The sequence below is a fragment of the Alligator sinensis genome, unplaced genomic scaffold (assembly GCF_000455745.1).
Source record: "Alligator sinensis unplaced genomic scaffold, ASM45574v1 scaffold312_1, whole genome shotgun sequence".
In the NCBI taxonomy this organism is placed as follows: Eukaryota; Metazoa; Chordata; order Crocodylia; family Alligatoridae; genus Alligator; species Alligator sinensis.
In genome coordinates this window covers 160,329-179,511 of record NW_005842029.1, presented here as the reverse complement: position 1 = coordinate 179,511, position 19,183 = coordinate 160,329, and the positions used below count along the sequence as shown (strand labels likewise).

At 41.0% G+C, this 19,183-nt stretch overlaps 1 protein-coding gene and 1 non-coding gene across 5 annotated transcripts in view; one reads left to right on the top strand and one right to left on the bottom strand.

Moving 5' to 3' along the window:
- The window catches only part of TLR8 (toll like receptor 8), an 8,239-nt gene extending 1,972 nt beyond the window's left edge, over window positions 1-6,267 (top strand). For 2 of the 4 annotated variants that reach the window (XM_006022315.3, XM_025202523.1), the window contains one exon: window positions 2,876-6,267. In XM_006022315.3, the coding sequence (XP_006022377.1) occupies window positions 2,882-6,031 (3,150 nt within the window). In that variant the 5' untranslated portion in view covers window positions 2,876-2,881 and the 3' untranslated portion in view covers window positions 6,032-6,267. Of the gene's footprint in view, window positions 1-653; window positions 726-1,582; window positions 1,755-2,875 lie in introns of those variants that run through there. The other 2 variants (XM_025202521.1, XM_025202522.1) reach the window with 2 other exon arrangements.
- A 12,064-nt stretch (window positions 6,268-18,331) lies between these two features.
- TRNAQ-CUG lies at window positions 18,332-18,403 on the bottom strand. The gene has a single exon. It is a non-coding gene; the product is annotated as a tRNA-Gln (tRNA).
- Window positions 18,404-19,183: the final 780 nt, after the last annotated feature.

Here is a 19,183-nt window from a genome sequence, read left to right as displayed (position 1 = left end):
CACTCTTTTAAAACTTCTCACTTAAGATGCCATTGCCTATTGAATCCTGTATCTGTAATTAGGCCCTATGAAAGGATTAGACGATAAAATGCATAACAACGTCTTAGGAATGTGGTTGAGTTATTCCTTCTACCAAAGACATAGCACTGCATAACATTCCACTTCTTTTCAGGACTAAAAAGTTTAAGGAAACTGTGAAATTGGGCATCAACTTTGTTGCATAGACAAATTAGCTGGCATTCTTTTCCCACCTGTATTTTTCCATATGAATTTGCCAAGATTGATTGAAGCTGTCACATGTACATAGACTGTAGCTGTGGAATAAGTGAGCGCCCCTTCACTGTAGTCTCACTCATCCATGTGAGGCATGAATTTGACCCCAAATCCTCTACAATCTTTTAAAACTGGAAAATAGGGAAAGGAATGAGAGGGCTTAATGAAACTGATGCAATGAAAAGGAAAGCCCATGCCTTGATCCAGATCCCTAACTTGTGGCCTGATGAGGTTTGTCTACACATCAGTGGCAGGTACCAGGCAGGATCAGGCCTACCTGTGCCTGCAGGCATCCTCCAAACTTTGCAGGTAAGGCTGTTCAGGGGTCATCCCTAGCAGCCATTTTCAACAGCTTTTGCCAATTGTTCTTCCTCTCTTCAGACAGAAGATCAGGACCCTAGGCCTGGCCTCGCCAGTGAACTTCCAGGACTAGAATGCACCTAAGGGCTCAGGTAAACAGTGTGTGGGTGGGGCCTGGCTGGGCCATGCTGATGCTGTTGTGTAGATTAGCCAGTGATAGTCATGCTGCTTTGATGGGAAGAAAATGATGGCAGTTTTAAAAACTGGCTTCCTTCTTTCTTCTTCTTCCTCATCTCTTCCCCCCTCCCTCCTATTGCATTTGTTGAAATATATAGATATATATTTGCCATATTTCACTCTGTTATGCAATTTTAGGAATAAAATGTAGAGCATTTTGAAAATGAAGTCCAGCTATTTACCTGTCAGAACTTTCGAAATCCCAGAAAAGAAATACAACTGAGAAAAGTGTTTTGTATGAAATACTGAAATGGCTGGGGCTGCTTACTCCTCAGCAAGCTCCAGTTTTACAGCCTAAGCAGATCTTTCTCTTCCCATTGCCCCTGTCTTGAGAACTAAAATCTGGTGCTGTGCAAGGGAGCTGATTGCTGAACGACTCTCTCATGTCTCTGTAACAAGATGTCGGTTTACACAATACAGTCTTTTATTTCCCTTTTATTTCCCAACTTGCCCCACAGGACACAGCATAAACCAACCAGACACATAAACAGTTGTCTTAAACCTTATGATCTTTTACCAAACCCTGAGAAAGTACTCTGACTCAGTACTACAGTCTTCCCTCTCCCCTACCCCTATCTTTCCCTTGGGAGCTATTAATTTCCTCTGGGCCAACCAATTATTCTCCACAGCTATCCCAGTCCTCATAGGCAGGACTACAATCATATGCTTACCACCTGCATCTGGGCTGCAACCCCTGAAAGCATGCAGCCTGCTACAGTTTCACTATCATACTGTTCCCGCTATCATCTCATTTTTCTGTAATGTTGCCTAGGAAGCATGGAAGAGAAGGAAGAGTCTTTCTGATTTGAATCCAGAGGCACCAAGAGATGAGTGGGGCAGGGTTTGGAGAACATTATAGGTGCTGCAGAGGAGCAGGAATTGTGAACAGATTGGAGAAGAAAGAAACGGGATGGATGGACAAGGGAACAAGTGAAAGTACAAAAGTAAGAAAGGGAGAATGCTGGAGAGAGAGAGAAGCAAAAGATTTTGCCCTCCAGAGCCTGCTTCCCAGACCAGGGATGGGACTCAAAGTTCCTGCATCCCAGTGTTTTCCATTGTTTAACAAAGAGCTATAAAATGCACCAATGAAGGTATGTCATCATCTTGGAATGGCCACCTCGCCACAGAGGAAAACACCCTACTGATGCTTCCACTTCATATGTTCCTGTACGGACCATCAGGCAGAAAAGTAAATGATGCTCACAGAGTTCTTTATTTGCAAACCAATAAAAGCACTAGACATATGTACCTAGACTGTGCATACTATGTACACTTAACAAACAGGGCTATTTGGATCATATGAGGTTTATGCAATTTCTTCAAACTATTACTTTTGTGTAAAAGTTGTCTACAAATGATAAAACAGGGATCAGTGCTGTGGACCTAAAGGTTTCAACAATCTGATGACCCATGGGGCAGTTGATTTGGTTCTACAAGATGGAAAGTTCTACTTTCCTGTTCCTGGTTTTTGTTTTTTGTTTTTTTAGAACTTAGAAAATTAAACACATAAAAATACAACATATTAAAAGGAGTGCCATAATTGTTGATCCATGCAGTCTGAATTCAGTTCAATTTTGTATATGTATTACGATGCAATTTTTATCTCCAGGATACCTTGTTTAATGTGTGTACAGGCCAGAAGATGCTAAGACACTCCTAATGCTTTCATAAAGGATATCTATGCATCATAGCAGCACTGAAACTAAATGTATTGATTGAGTCTGCAATGAACAGGCAGAAGAAAGCAAACTAAAACATCTTTAAAACCATGGCTATGATGTATAAAAATACATAGTGGTTTTTGGGTACTTGGTTTTGAGGTGGTCAAGTTAAGAAAGCCTGCTATTCAGAAACTGCTGAGCAACTTTCTTAGGAAAAATGTATCCATTTTCAAAGCGCTTTACATGTAACATCCAGATCTCAGACACCCAAAATCATTGGTCTCTGTTACAAATCTTGGCTCATGAATTAATGAACTTCAGATGTTGCTTTCAAGAATGCTATGCTGTTGCTAAATATTTATTATTATTATTAAAAGCTCTCTCTCTCTCTTTTTTTTTTTAAGGGAAACATGAACCCCCCAATTCGAAGTTTGATATGCCTACTTCTTCTGGCCTACAGTACTTCAGGTGTCCTTGCTGAGACCAAGTACCCTAGAACACTGCCATGTGATGTTACAAAGAATAATCCCTCTGTGATTTTTGACTGCAGTTCCCGTCGATTGAAATATGTGCCTGCTGGAACGTATAGTGATGTAACAGAAATCAAGCTCTCAGGCAACTTTATAAAGAAGATTTCTAAAGAATCTTTTCAGGGCCTGAATAACCTGATGAAAATAAATCTAAACAAGAATCATTATTCAAAGGCCATGGAAAAGGCTGTTGATCCATGTGAAAAAGGAATGGTAATTGAAGATGGAGCTTTTGCTAACATGACCAAGCTGATAGAATTATTAGCAGATGAAACCCATTTATGTAAAATACCAGCTGGGATGCCATTGTCCTTAACATCACTGAGTTTGAGATTTAATGGCTTATTTTCTCTCAGCCAGCAAAATTTTTCAGAACTCATGCAACTGAAAGAGCTCTACTTGGATAGAAACTGTTTTACCGGCTATTCCTGTGAAAGACCTTTCCTCGCAGAACCCACGGCTTTTTCAGGCCTCTCTGCTTTGACTGTGCTGTCACTCTCTCTCAACAACCTATCCCAAGTTCCAAGTCAGCTACCCTCATCACTAAAAGAACTTTATCTCAGCAGCAATAAGATAAAAATGGTTAATCATTATGATTTTCAAAACCTGTCCAACATAGAAGTCCTTGACCTAAGTGGAAACTGCCCAAGGTGCTTCAATGCCCCTTTTCCATGCGATCCTTGCCCTGGAGATTCCTCCATTCAAATACACCCTCTTGCTTTCCAGTATCTGGCAAACTTACGGAACCTAAGTCTTTCCTGCACTTCCCTCACTCATATACCTTCCAGCTGGTTTTATAACACGTCACAGTTAAAGGTTTTGAATCTTGGTTTTAACTACTTGCTAAAGGAAATAGCTTTAGGGGAATTTTTAGTCCAACTACCTCACTTGGAGGTGCTTGACTTATCCTTTAATTATGCAAGACAAGCATACCCCAAGTATATAAATATTTCTGACAATTTTGCTAACTTGGTCCGTCTCCAACAACTGCATATACGAGGTTATGTATTCCAGGACCTTACACATGAACACCTGCAGCCTCTTATAAAACTTACAAATCTACACACCCTCAATTTTGGGGTCAACTTTATCAAGCAGATTGACCTCAGGGTATTCCAGCTCTTTGTTAATCTGACTTTGATTTCTTTGTCTGACAACAGAATATCACCATTATCAGAGGGCAGCAACAACAGTGACATTCATGGGACATCATTAGGAAATCATGTCATTCGACATCGTTCAACAGATACTTATCTTGACCCATCAGCAAATAATATGCTAGAGTCTGGAGGTACATCCAGTAGTTATAAGTCCGCTCCTATTTTTCCTTTAATCAAACCTCAGTGCAGCATGTATGGTAAAGCACTAGATTTAAGTTTGAACAGTGTTTTCTTCATTGCTCAACAACAATTTAAAGGTTTCCATGATGTAGCCTGTTTGAATTTGTCTTCAAATGGCATTGGCCAAGCTTTGAATGGCACTGAATTTATCTTCCTCCCTAATCTCAAATATTTAGATTTGTCTTTTAATAAACTTGATTTGGCTTATAGTTATGCATTTCATGAATTACAGAATTTAGAGGTACTGGACCTCAGCTATAATAAACACTATTTTATTGTGTCAGGGATAACCCATAGACTGGTATTTCTTCAAAATCTTATGCATCTAAAAGTTTTAAACTTAAGTTACAATGAAATTTCCACACTAACAGAACCTAAACTAATCAGCAGTTCACTGGAAGAATTGGTGTTCAAAGGAAATCGCCTTGATATTTTATGGAAAAATGGAGACAATAGATATAGATGCTTTTTTAAAGAACTCAGCAAACTAACTCATCTTGATATATCCCACAACAGACTTAAATCTATTCCTAACAAGGCATTCTATTGTCTTCCACAGAGCCTAATTGAACTACGCATAAACAATAATGAATTACAGCACTTTAAGTGGAAAGCCCTGAAACAATTTCAGAATCTCAAATTACTAGATGTGAGCAGAAACTTATTGTCTTTTATAACTGACAGCCTTGCCAGCTGCACATCCTCTCTTCAGACGCTTCTGCTTCAATATAATAAGATTGCTCAGCTACCTGATGGATTTCTTTTTAAAGCCAGCAGCCTTTTACATCTGGATGTAGGTTACAACAGACTTCATTCCATAAACCAATCAACATTTCTGTCAAATGATTTAAATTATTTAGTCTTGTTGAACTTAAAGGGGAACCCTTTTGAATGCACTTGTGCAATTGTTGGTTTCATTAACTGGATACATTTAAACATTAATGTCAGCATACCACGACTGGCAACAGATGTCATTTGTGCAACACCTGGAGATCAAACAGGAAACAGCATTATAAGTTTAGATCAACATACCTGTACTTTGGATATAGCTGCACTAATATGCTTTTCGTTATCATTCATTATTATTTTCACTGTTATGGTAATGGCTATCACAAAACATTTATTTTATTGGGATGCTTGGTACACATATTATTATTGTGCTGCCAGACTGAAAGGGTACAGGTCCATAATCACAGAAAAAGCTCTTTATGATGCTTACATTGCCTATGATACTAAGGATGTAGCGGTAACTGACTGGGTAATAAATGAATTACGAATTCACTTAGAAGAAAGTAAGGACAAACAAGTTCTGCTTTGTTTGGAGGAAAGAGACTGGGAGCCAGGAAAAGCCGTCATTGACAACCTTGCACAGAGCATCCAGTGCAGCAGGAAGACAATATTTGTCCTGACAGAAAGGTATGTAAAGAATGGGAACTTCAGAACAGCTTTTTACATTGCCCTGCAGAGACTAATGGATGAGAACCTGGACGTGATTGTGTTTATTCTGCTGGAGCCAGTGTTACAGCACTCCCAGTATCTGAGACTGAGGAGGAGGATTTGCAGGAGTTCAATTCTTGAGTGGCCAAAGAATCCACAAGCTCAATGCCTTTTCTGGCAGAGCCTAAAAAATGTGTTGCTCACAGAAAATTATAACCGGTATAACAGACTGTACACAGACTCCATTAAATGATAGCATAGAGAAAAAAAAATGAAAATATCTGTGTCTTTATCAAGAAATAATCAGTTTTCAAATCTAGTCAAAATACCATCATTTAAAGTGTTGGCTTTGAACTGAAGTGTCTGAGAAAGTTTGAAGACAGATGTTACCTACTTTAGCCTGGTTTTATAAAAGGTATGGTATTACTAGACTTGGGGAAGATCGTATAAAGAGAGTCATATTAATAATTTGCAGAAATGTTGTCTTCATATCTGTCAGTTGTCATCAAAAAAGTAGTTAGCTACTATAGATTCTATTTTTAACATCACAGTTCTTACCTAACCATGCTCTAATTTTCTAGTGGGAACATGATTAGGCAAAAACTATGATGTTAAAATTAGAATCCATAGTAGCTAACCACCTTAGTGATGAAAACTGACAAATATTGGGAGGCAATGAACATGCTTATCTCTGGCTCCCTTTTGATGATTTTTTTTTTATTTAATTATTGATTTTGAGATGTTTGCTGAAAATTCAATTACACTCTAGCTCAACAAACTACTAAAGCCTGTGCTTAACGGTAAGTATATCCTGAAACTGCTATTTATGTGTTCTCCTTTTTTAATTCATGAAGCATCCAACCAGTGGTCTAATTCTAGACTTTCATGAGTCATATTATTAGTCTCATATCATATATTGTGAGTGATCTAAGGTAAAATGAGAAAGATATAAATAACCCAAAGGAACGTTAGAGGTGGGGGGAAAACCCTAGCTCTTTAAATGTTTCTTCTTTAATTTTCTGCTTCATTATATGAAGTATATAAACATAATATATACTACATAAAAGAAGTACTAGCAAACAGGATATCCACTTTCCTCCTCCACAAGATGGTGGTTTGAACTCTTAAAATTAATCTTTCCTTTTTCCCTTGTGAGTAATAGGGCTAACCTCATGAGAATATATTTCCAGGATAGATCAACTTGATTTGTATTTGTCCTTTTAAACTTATTTGAGATCCTGCCACAGTTATGGTTGTACAGGTAACTTAACCAAGACATACTTTGTTAACTGGAATGTTTCGGGAGTCAATTTTAAATTCCATAATAACGTACTTAATAAAACTGGTTGCTTCTCAAGTGGTATACTTTTAAGTGTTCCTTATGCATTTTGTTTTTGTCTTGAATTAGACTGCTTGCTGCGTTAAAGTGTTGAAGCGATGCTGTTGCTGTGATGGTTCAGGAAACATGTGAACAAATTCTTGTGGATGATTTCTTTTATTAAACCAACTGCATGGTTGGGATAGATGCAAATAAGTTTTCAGGTATCACAGTAACCTTTCTCAGGTCTCTGAGAGGCGAGAGCTGAGGAAAGGCACAGAGATATACTTGAAAGTTTCTTTGTTTATCCCAACCATGCTGTTGGTTCAACCACAAGAATTCTTGCTGATTTAAAATATTTTTTTGGTTCCTCCATACTTGCTATTCACAAAGAAAGTGTATATGTTACAACCTCCCTGCTATTTACAGCTGTTAGTTTCCCTCACGCACCAGATACCACTTTGTAGCCCTAAAACTGGACACCCTGTAGTTTTCCTGGTTAAAAATAGCAGGCAGGTGCAGACTCCAACCAACATGGACTTTTTGTAGTATCTGGTCGGCTTTTGTGTCTCCCTGGACCACTGCACTGCTCTTAAAATGTTAAACCAGAATTCTTCTGACTGGGTAAATATGACCACTTACCACAGGCAGTAAGATGTTTCTATCAGAAATTGCTCTAATAAACTGATTCACTAATAAGCTTCAGTGCAATCTGTTATAAAGGTAGAGATTTTCAAAGTTACCTAAAAGAGTTAGATGTCCAGTTCACATGAAGGCTTGATTGCTTAAGTTCTGTAATAAAGTCAGAAGAAAAAAAATGATATGATGATAACATAATCAAGTTTGTACTAATAAACTTGTGAAAATGTAAAATTAGGACATGTGCCAATGCATCAAAGAATCTACTTTGCCCTACTAACTGAAAAGCACACACTGGGCAGTAAGGCTTAAATATTCTTTTCCATTAGCTTTCTCCTGATAATTAGAGCCAGAAAGGAAACAGCTTTCTCATGCTTTGAAAGTGTTCAAGTTATCCAAAAAAAAAACAAAAAACTCAAACCAAATTGATCCAAAAAGTCAGAAACTTCCTGTGAACTGAAAAAAAAAAAGTTTTAGTCATGTAATGCTTTGTTTTGATTTCAGTCTTTCAAAAACTCTTTTTAATCAACATTTTTTATATTTTAAAATGAAAAGAATTCCTGATTTAATAAATGATTTTGGTTTGAACATATAAAAAATGTACCATAATGACATTTCAAACTCTTTTGCCAGTAATTTTTTAGTTTAGGGCATTTATCAAAACTAATCCTGTTTCACAAACAGTTTTTGTTTTAACAAGTTCCCATTTTTGGCACACTATAGTTCACTGAGAAGTTCCTCACCAGCTCTATTTTCTCCATCTCTTGACATTTGCAGAACAGCTTTGCCATCACTGATGGAAGCTGAGGGATATATAGGTGGGTGATCAAATCAGGTGATCACCTCTAGTTTTTACTAACCTTCTGAGTTTAATAAGAAGCAAGTTTGAAATAATACATGAAACACATTTCTGAACTCAGGGAGTTTCCATGAGCAGTTTCACATTTTACTTTCTTTTCTTTGCTATTGCAAAGATACCGAGAATATCATTACCTAGACACTCCCCGTTTATTCTAACATATTTATGGTTTTCTTCAATCAGAAGACTAGGCATATCTGTTCTGAACTGTTGCTATCAATAACTGGAGGGGAGACAGATTTTACTAAGGGGAAGTGCATGTGTATGTATATAGTTACAAGTATTTTCACATCCGGATTGTGATCAGTGGGGTGTGGTAGCAAAGGACTGAAGGAGTTTTGTTATGACTCCCAAGTCATGAGTTTGAGCATTGCTTTGGACTTGTGCTGAAGGTTATTTCCATTCAAACATGCCAAAAATGACCATTCTGGCTGGGAAGTCAGAGTTGACTGGGTACATTACTACCTTGTGTTCATTTGTCTATAAGACCAAGCGAGACTGAACTATACGTGTTCAACAGGCCTTCTTGGCTAAACTGGGCCATTTAAAAAAACTGCAACTCAATTCGACATCTAATGGGTTAGAATAATCAACACCACCCTCTACATTTGTTTAACTATTGACTTGGACCCATTACAAAGCTTTGAAAAATTAAGGTTACTCCCTAAAAAGTTGAAATACAACAACACTCCATAAGGGATTTTCAGTTTTTTGTTTTTAAATGACAGTCTAATAATTGTTCTTGCTTCTCAGGTAATAACAATTGACTTTATTACTAGCAGGAGCACTTCTTATCCCCAGTTTTACTGTAAGGACATATATACTTTTGCCAAGTTATGCAAGGCTAGATATTGAATTGAATCCCACTCAGTCATGTTAGTTGACCTTACTTGGAATGTGTGGGCAGCATTTGTCCCATCGTGCCATTTAATCATAGAATCCAAAAAATCAGAAATTAAAATAACTTGTTACATCATTTTATCAATGCCCCAACCCCTTTGCCAATACAAGGTTTTTGCAGGGATTGCCCAGTCTTTCAACTCTCACAAACTATTCACCATCTTTCTTATGAAAATGTGCCACCTACCCATGACAGTTTAATTCTCAGAAATTTCTTCCATACTTTCATACTAGATTTACCTTTCTTAAAGTCTTCTCAGAATGACTAATTATACTAAGGCCCTATTAAGCAACACATGCTACTTAAAGCATATGAGTGGTCTCAGGTTATTTGTTTGACTAGAACATGAAATACCATAAACCTATCATCTTCATAAGCCCTACTTATTCCTAAGAACTGATGTAAAGAGTTGCACAGAAGACATTTGCAGATTGGAACAACATTTTTTTTATTCGTCAGAAAAGTTAAGAAACTATGCTACAGACTCCTAAGCACCATCATTTATAACAGATATGCATTATGCTTACATGCGATTTTTTCAAAACAGCAGCAAAAGTAGCCATCCTTTCAATATTTTTTGAATAATTTCTAGATTTTGGTGTGGGAGGAAGTTTAATATACAACAAAGTTATGCTTATGCTTTCCACGCTATAATACCACCATGCACTCACAGCTAATCATATGTGAATATAGCATTTTAATTGTGGATTTCAGCAAGTGACAAGGACAAGGAAATGATTCTGAGAGGAGATTTTTTCTAAAAAAAAATATTTTATAATCAAAATAAAAAGAAAATGAATTAAGTGTCAGAAAACAGAAAAAACTAGTCCAACATCTGTCCTTCTCTTTTTTATGTTATCTTATTCGCCCCATAACTGCAGCTTCTCTGATTAAAAATAAGCTTCTATCAAAGAGCTTTGCTAACAGCATGTGCACACCCCTGCAGGTGTGCTTTGTTGTGGAACAATTTGTGGACAAACTGCTCTTGCCCAGCTCCTTGCAGCTCTTCAGTCAGAGAGAGCTGGAGGCTGAGGCCAGTACCTGTACTGGTCTCGGCAGTCTTACCTGGTGGCATGCCGGAGCAGCAGGGGCAGCACGGAGGCCTGGCCAGCAGCCAGAGTGTTGCTCTGGACTGCTTGGCCTTCATTTATACCAGTGGATGTGCTTTGCACTGCTTTTGTTTCCAGGGGGTATTTTTGCTCCTAGAAAATCCTGGTAGCAAATTTTGCCATGTTTTAATGTTTACTGCGATCAGTTTGGCATCGCAAAGAGATTTGTGGCGCCACAATCTGTATGCCCCTGATTGTCTGGATGTGGCCTTAGAGTCGAGCTGAATGTTTCATATATTGCTCTCATTACAATAAACACTTTTTCATCAGTCATGTCAAGGTAAATGAAAGTGCAGACTGTATCAACATGTCATTATATATACTTTGTATTTTTTCCTAAGTATACTGGAATAAAAATGTACCAATTCTGTTTTCCTTACTTACATTTTACTCAGGCAAACTAGCACTGATAACAGTGTAGGCCCAATTGATGGAAATTTTTCCAAGGACTACCTAAATGCTAATTTATGTCCTCATGTTTTAGGCCAATCTAAATAGTGATATGTATCATACACTTTTTTTCTTGTTAAGAAAGTATTATAAATATTGCAAAGTCAACACACTAAAGTTAGAATATGCCCAAATAAAGCTGAATATGGAACTTTAATTCCCGCCTGCTTATGTATTGTGATTCAGTCTTTATGACATGATCACATTCTCTTTATTTTTGCCAGCTCTCAGCCCCAAAATAGCTCCTGGAAAGCTTTTTGAGCATTAACAAATGTAAAAGGCCTCTAAACACAGAGGAGTGCACGTGGCAGTTTTAGAAGATATGTCATTGCTGTCCTATCCCCATGCTTGCACTAGTGTTTCTGGGGTATGACTAGTGTGGGATCTTATCACTCTGCCAAAATGAGATGGTCAGCAGTGGCTCCAGAACTTCTCCAGGACTTTATGGATGTTTGTGAGAATCTTGTCCCAACTTCCACTACCACAGCATATGACTCAGGGAGGTTGTGGGGTACAATGCATAATTCTGTCTTAAAAGTTTTTTACCAGCAAGTTTTCAATGTTAGGAATGTGCCTGAATTAGTTGGTCAGAAAACACCTCTCCCAAACTGTTCTGGGGTTGCTAGTAGCACATTACGTGCCTGTAATTTGCCCTCCTGAAAGAACCAGCATGTATGCGACCTTCAGGGGACACAACTCCCTTGTTCTCCAGGGCTTAGTGTACTACAGGGGCACTATAATGAATAGCTATGTTGGGAGCTCAGGCAGTGGATGTGACATTGGGGTACTAAAGCAGTCTGATATTTCATGCTGGAACAAGCTGTAACTTTGATCTGTCTAAATGACAAAGCTATCAGTAGTGGAGATGCCAACTGTTATTTAGTGGGAAAGCTGACCATTTTCACCTGCCAGGGAGAAATAGCTCTACTTGGATGATATAGGGCGATAGAGGCCATTCAGTTGCACACTTTGCAGTTGAAGAATGAAACCTGAAGGCAAGATGGTGCTCCCTTTGAAACTGTTTGGATGCCGATGTTGCAAGTGTTGTGTGAATGAGAGTGGTCTATTGCAAACTGCAGGACATCTGTGAAGCCAGAGGCAGGCGTTTTCACATGGACAGGGCCCTGGACACTAATGGATTTCTTAGTGAACTCAAACAACTGAAAATACCCACCTAAGCAGGGTTACCATACATCTAGGTTTTCTCAGACGTCCTCTTTTTGGGTCCCCTCATCTCCATCTGGGAGATTTTTTAAAATATCAACAAATGTCCAGGATTTTGCTCTGCCTCTGTTCAGCATCAAAGCTTTTTCCCCAGCACTTCCCAGCTTACCCTGGCAAGGAGCTACTTGGGGCTGGGGGAGAGTGGGGAAGGGCAATTGGAGGCAGGGGCATCACGTGTGTCTGCTCAGGCCCCTGGCAGCTGCAGGCAGGTAAATCTGTGGGGGTTGGAGGGCCAGGGCCTCAGGACTGTTGCGGGGTATGTGTGTGAGGGGATGGGTGTGCAAGGGGGTGGGTGCCTGTTGGTGCTGGTGGAATTTGTCTGGCTACCAGGGCTGCAGAAGGGTGGGGAAAGTGCCTGCCCATCCAGGGGGGATGGGAGTGGAGGGGTGCTTCGGGGGCAGCAGGGCTGGGGGTGGAGCAGGGAGCTGCTGCAGGTTGGGAGTAAGGGGCACCAGCAGGGATGGGGGGATGGGTAGAGGGGCAAGGGGCTGTGGATCAGGAGTGAGAGGCCTGGCAGGGATGGGTGGGGGTTGTGGCTTGGGAATGAGGGGCACCAGGAGGGTGGGGAGGGGGACGGGGACTGTGATTTGGGAATACAGGCAGGGCCAGGGGGCTGTGGATTGGGAGTGATGGGTATCAGCAGGGACTGGGAGACTGCAGGTTTGAAGTGAGGAGCACCAGCATGGCCTGGGGGGGCTGGGATACCGTGGGTCAGGCATGAGGGGCAGCAGCAGGGTTGAGGGTGTGTGGCTTGGGAGCGAGGGGCAAGGGTAGATAACAGGCATATCACTGCCCTCTCCCCGGCCCCCCACAATCATATTACCTTCCCAGACACACGTCCTCTTTTTTGAAACTGGAAATATGGTAACCTTACCTAGGCCAGATCTAGACAATCAGGGGAAAGTAGGGAGGCCGTATGCCATATGGGCCTTTTTTAATGAGTAATCAATTGCTAACCAACATTCTGTTTTGTGGAGGATGAAATATCCTGGGGTATGCCATGCTGATGTGTTACACTGTTTTAAAGTGCCTGTTGTAGCTATATTTTCAAACACCCAAGATGAAGAAGTTGGTAATTTGTTGGAGTATTTTGTGCCTGATTAATTTAATGGATTGTGTTAGGGATTGATTTATTTGCCAAATAAAATATTAGTTTAAATGCAACTCACTCTGCTTGCTAGCTTAGGGCCAGTGCATGCCATTTTATTGGCTTGTCTAGGTTGTTTGTTTTTTTAACATATATCAATAAAATATTTTGGCAGAGCTCAGGCTTCCCGGTTCTGTACTAATTAAATGAACAACAACCAGGATATAAACATAGTATTTAGTAAACTTGCAAAAAGATGTAAAGAAAACCTGCTTAGTGCGAATAAGAAGGGACCTTGCTTTTTGACTGTCAAACAAGATGCAATCTGGAAAACCAAAGCGCAAACTAAAACTTAAACCGTCACCTGTACAAATAAGTGAAAAAATGCAGAGTTTCAATGGCAGTGACTGTCTGGTACATGCAGTTACCTTCAGTTTTCTATTTCTCCCTTGTCTTTTCTACTACATGTTATGCAGCATAGTGCAGGCTTCAAGCTAAGAGGGTTTAATCTTCTTCCCAAAGGTTCCTCCAGAAATTATACCCCTAACAGCCTGTGTGGGCCTTGTGCTCTCAGGGGTAGATGCAGTGGTGTCTGATGCCTAAGACAGAGGCTGGCTCAGAAGCCCACACACATATGCCTGCATGGGTGACTTGGCGATATTGGGACCTGTTGAGTACCATGTGAAACAGGGGCCCCTTGAATGCTAAGATCTGTTCCTTTTCTGTAGTCTGATTTCAATGAATAGGACTGCTGGTGGAGCACTGCTTGGCAATCAGGAGAGGTCATGGATGATTGGAAAAGGGCAAACAGTGCCCATATTTAAGAATGAAAAAGGAGGATCCAGGGAACTACAGCCCAGTAAGCCTCACCTCAGTCCCTGGAAAAACCATGGAACAGATCCTCAAGGAATCCATTCCTAAGGACTTGGATGAGAGAAGGGTGATTAAGAACAGTCCATGGATTCACCAGGGGCAAGTCATGATTGCTTTTTATGATAAGGTGACTGGCTCTGTGGATGCAGGGAGACTGGTGGATGTGGTGCACCTTGATTTTAGCAAGGCTTTTGATACGGTCTCCCACAGCATTCTCGCAAGCAAGCTAAGGAAATATCGGCTAGAGGAATGGACCGTAAGATGGACAGAAAACTGACTGGAGCATCAGGCTCAGAAAGTAGTAATCAATAGCTCAATGTCTAGTTGGCAGCCGGTATCAAGTGAAGTGCCCCAGGGGTTGGTTCTGGGGCTGGTTTTGTTCAATATCTTTGGCAACAACCTGGAAGATGGCATAGAGTGCACCCCCAGCAAGTCTGCAGGTGACACCAATGAGAGGCTGGAGGCTGACTGGCTGGGCAGCAGCTCTGCAGAAAAGTCCTGGAGGTTACAGTGGACAATAAGCTGAAGATGAGTCAGCAGTGTACCCTAGTTGCCAAGAAGGCTAACGGCATGCTGGGCTGGATCAGTAGATGTGTTGCCAGCAGGTCTAGGGAAGAGATTATTCCCCTCTATTCAGCACTGGTGAAGCCACATCTGGGGTACTGTGTTCAGTGTTGGGCCTCCCACTACAGAAAGGATGTGGACAGGTTGGAGAGAGTCCAATGGAGGGTGACAAAAATGGTGAGGGGGTGGGGGGCATGACTTACGAGGAAAGATGGAGGGAACTGGGCTTATTTAGTTCAGAGAAGAGGAGACAGAGAGGAGAATTAATAGCAGCCTTCAACTACCTGAAGAGGGGTTTGAAAGAGGATGAAGCTAGACTGTTCTCAGTGGTGGAAGATGACAGAACAAGGAGCAACAGACTCAAGTTGAAGCAAAGGAAGTTTAGGGTGAATATTAGGAAGAATTTTCTCACTAGGAGAGTAGTAAAAACACTGGAACAGGTTACCCAGAGAGGTGGTGGAAGCTCCATCCTTGGGGGTTTTCAAAACCCAGCAAGACAAAGCTTTGGCTGGGATGATCTAGTTGGGGCTGGTCCTGCTTTGAGCAGGGGGTTAGACTAGATGACCTCCCGAGGTCCTTTCTAACCCTAACTTTCTATGATTCTATGTGAGCCCAGTAGCTTACTGCTGCACTGTATACTGAAGGCAGAGGACGGTGGATGGATGTGGAGTTGGCTGTCAGAGCTATATACTTCTGCAATAGGAGGGCGGTCAGGGTCGCCATGCTCTCCCCTACCGCCTCCTTTACTGTGCCAAGCTGCCGACTTGCACCCTCCAATTCTCGCCCACCACGACTTTGATTTTATATATTTTTATAGGGAGGCTGCCTTCCGTCTTGGCCACGGTTCTCCTGTCTCAGGTGTTCTGTGCACCCCAGCCTTATGGGCTATGCATGGCTCCTACCACCCCTGTACCACACCCCAAGCCTCACAGGTGTAATGGACGTTGTTCTGTCTCTCTTTCTACACCCTCTCTGGTGCTCAGGCTCTCCGCAGCTCTGTCTCTCTCTGTGCCCTTCTCGGTAATGCCGCCCTTCTCTCGGGGCCTTCTCAAGCGCTGCCCCCTTTCCTGGGACTCACCACAATGCTTCCCCCTTCTCCAGGGCTCACCGCGCCCACACTGGGGCTTCTCAGCAATGCCCCCCTTCTCTAGGGCTTCTCAACTGCCCCTCTCTGGGGCTGGGGTCAGTGTACCCCAAATGCTGCGCCCTCACTGGTGCTGGGGTCCCCACACTAGTGTGAGTCCCCTATGAGGCCTCCTCCAACCCCTAATAGCCTCACCCAAACCACCGGTAATAAACAGCAACACAAACTCAAGCCCCTGAGCTACAACACAAACTGAAGCTGCCCGGCTATAATCACGCTCAAGCCTACTGGGGATTCTTCATCCCACCACAGTGACAGATGTTGCTCTTGCATTCAGGCTTGGCTGCTATTTCCTGGCAGGGGGCTCCTTCCTCCTTGGCTTCTGGCAGGGAACTGCCTCTTGGTCTCCTGCCTGTGCTTTATATAGGAGCCAGGCCCTGCCCCTTCTTCTCAGCTGGCTAGGCAGGTGTAAGCCATTAGTTCCCTTTGGTTGCCTCAGCAACTGGCACCTGCGGGGTTATCCCGGCTCTCCAAGTAGCAGGCACCCTAGTGCCCTGCTACAACCTCAAAGTTTAGCAGAGCTTGTAGGTGCAGGCAGGAGGGCTTTGTAGTAGAGATGCTGTCATGGTTGGGGCAGGAATATGTCTGAAAACATGGATACATTGCTGGGTAACCATATCCTTGGCCTCTGCTAGGATGGTGCGTAATCAGTTGTTGAACAAAGGAGCTGTGAGGGTACTGAACAAGCACTGAATCTTCAGAGGATTTGGCTGCCAAGGTTTAACCTGTGTGCATGACAGTTTTTCACAGGGTCAGAACTTGGCCGTATTTGGGTGGATTTTCACATATAGATAATGTTAGGCATCAGGGAGACTCCTGTGCCAGCTTTCATGTTTCTGTTGCACGACACTGAGGCTTGTCAACAAAACAGCTGTAAGAATATTTTTTCAACATGTGGAGAACAATGTATTGAGAACAATGTATTTTCCGCCTAACCTCATGATTGGTGGGACAGGTTTTGCTGAAACTTTAAAAATAAAAGTAATCTTAAGGCAGACCTCTGGCATAGACATTCTCTGCCTGACCAGGTAAAGCTTAGCAAAGCAACTAAAAACAAGGTCTTAGAATGGAAAGCCTTGGGCAGCCTTAACAGTTTTGCTACTTGGGCCACCTTCAGTGTACATATTTCTTGTATGAAATGATACATAATAATGAATTAAATGCAAACGTGTGCCAAGAAATTTGCAGCCTTCTGGGTACAATATTTCTTTACAATATTCTCATGGGTTATCTGCCAATAGACCTAATGTTTACTATAGATAAGTCTGCAAATAACAATAGCTGGCATGAGGGAAGTGGAGAAGAAAGAAGTTTTAAGAGTGTGGACAGCTGTAATCCAATGGTGAGGAGACAGATGGAGAGGCAGACCTAATGACAGATGGTAGGGTAAGCCATCTAGTGGCAGGTTAGAAGCATTGAGACCTTCCAGTTGGTAATATGGTAGAAAGACAGTGGTGAGAAGAGAGAGGAACTACAAAAGGAAATTCCAGGTACTCTCTTTGTAGATACAGAAGCAGGTCCCAGGTTTATGGCTAATCCTGTCCTGGGAGATCAGTTCACTGGAGTATCATCTGGAAAATTACAAAGGACACATTTGAATTTTTCACTGAATTTTCTACCTCTAGAGAGCAGTATTTCCCTAATAATATATATATACGCAAACCTCAGTAATGAAGTAATTAGAATTTCCCCTTTCTGCTTGATCTCATTTAAGAAACCATTAACATTCATTACATTTATCTGAAATTTGGTTCCTTTTATAATGTGCTTGCCTATCAGTGAAATTTATGTCTAAAGTTCCTACATGCATTACTCTAACAATATCTATTATCTACTCACAGCAATGTGCTTTCTAGCAGATTAAGCAGATGTTCACATTTAAGTATGGGTATAGTCTGACTGATGTTCATTAAATGACTTGTATGCTTAAAGTGCAGAGCTATGCCCTTCCAGGACAAAAAACGGTTCAATTTATGAGAGAAAGAACTAAAGGATGACTGTAGATGAAACTTGGGAGCAACATTATTGTCCAGCAAAGTGCAAGGAAAAGCTGATAGTGGCTGGAACTAAAGTAAAACTGTTCAGAAAGAAAGAAAATCATGTGTAAGCTATTTCCAAGTATCTGTCCCCTTGGTGTGCCTTTGGGTCCTTTACTCCAGTGTGGCTATATTATTATTATCAATCATGTTTATTTATAGATTTCATAGATTTAATAGACATTCGGGCTGGAAGGGACTTCACGATATCATCTGGTCCAGCCTTTTGCCCAAGAGGCAAGAAACCAGCTGGGTCAAATGACCTCAGCAAGATAAGCATCCAACAGTTTCTTACAGGTATCCAGAGTTGGTGCTTGCAGATAGTAAAGAAGTTTTTCCTTAAAAGTTCAGGTTCCATCCAGATTTGAACTTGGATCACTGGATTCAGAGTCCAGAGTGCTAACCATTACACCATGGAACCACCCTTGTTCAGGTTCAAACAGTCTTCCAGTAATTTGTGATTGTAAGCAGTTTGTCACTGGAATTGAAGGTGGCACCTAACAGTAAAAGGTACCTACCATTGTGCCAGTCACCACATGAACACAAGGTTAGTAGCTAGAAGCACAAGCTCTGCAAACAGAGGAAGAATCCTGCCAATTAGATATACAATCAAAAGGGAGAATGAGATAGATGGTATTGTGTGAAAAAGCCTGGGAAAGACAGACAAATGAGACCAAAAGAACTATCAAGAGGTAGAGATAAGATTGCTGTCTATTTGTTTTTATCCAACATAAAACAAGTTACATCATAGCATTGTAATGCATCATAATGTTGCAACCTTTATCTCTTAAGAGCCTGACATTTACTGTGAACTTCAATATAAGTTCAGGGATTTTCATTTTTTTCCTGGGACAAGAAGAGTTAAATTTTCTTTAGAGATATATTGCTATCAATTCCAAAGTAACTTCTAAGACTCTACAGTAATATACTAAAAGGTCTAAGAATCCAACAAGACATCTGAAATGTTGTTTGTGAACTGTATGTACATTTGTAGGTGCAGAAAGCTGCAAAAAGATCTGCTCCATTTTCTACCTATTGATGAATTCCCACAAATCAGATTAATACAATAGGAAATTTGTATTTCCTAATACATTAATACAATAGGAAATCAACATCTTCATCAGTGACTTGGACGAGGGGGTAAAAAGCACCCTGTTCAAATTTGCTGATGACACTAAGATGTGGGGGGATGTGAGCACAC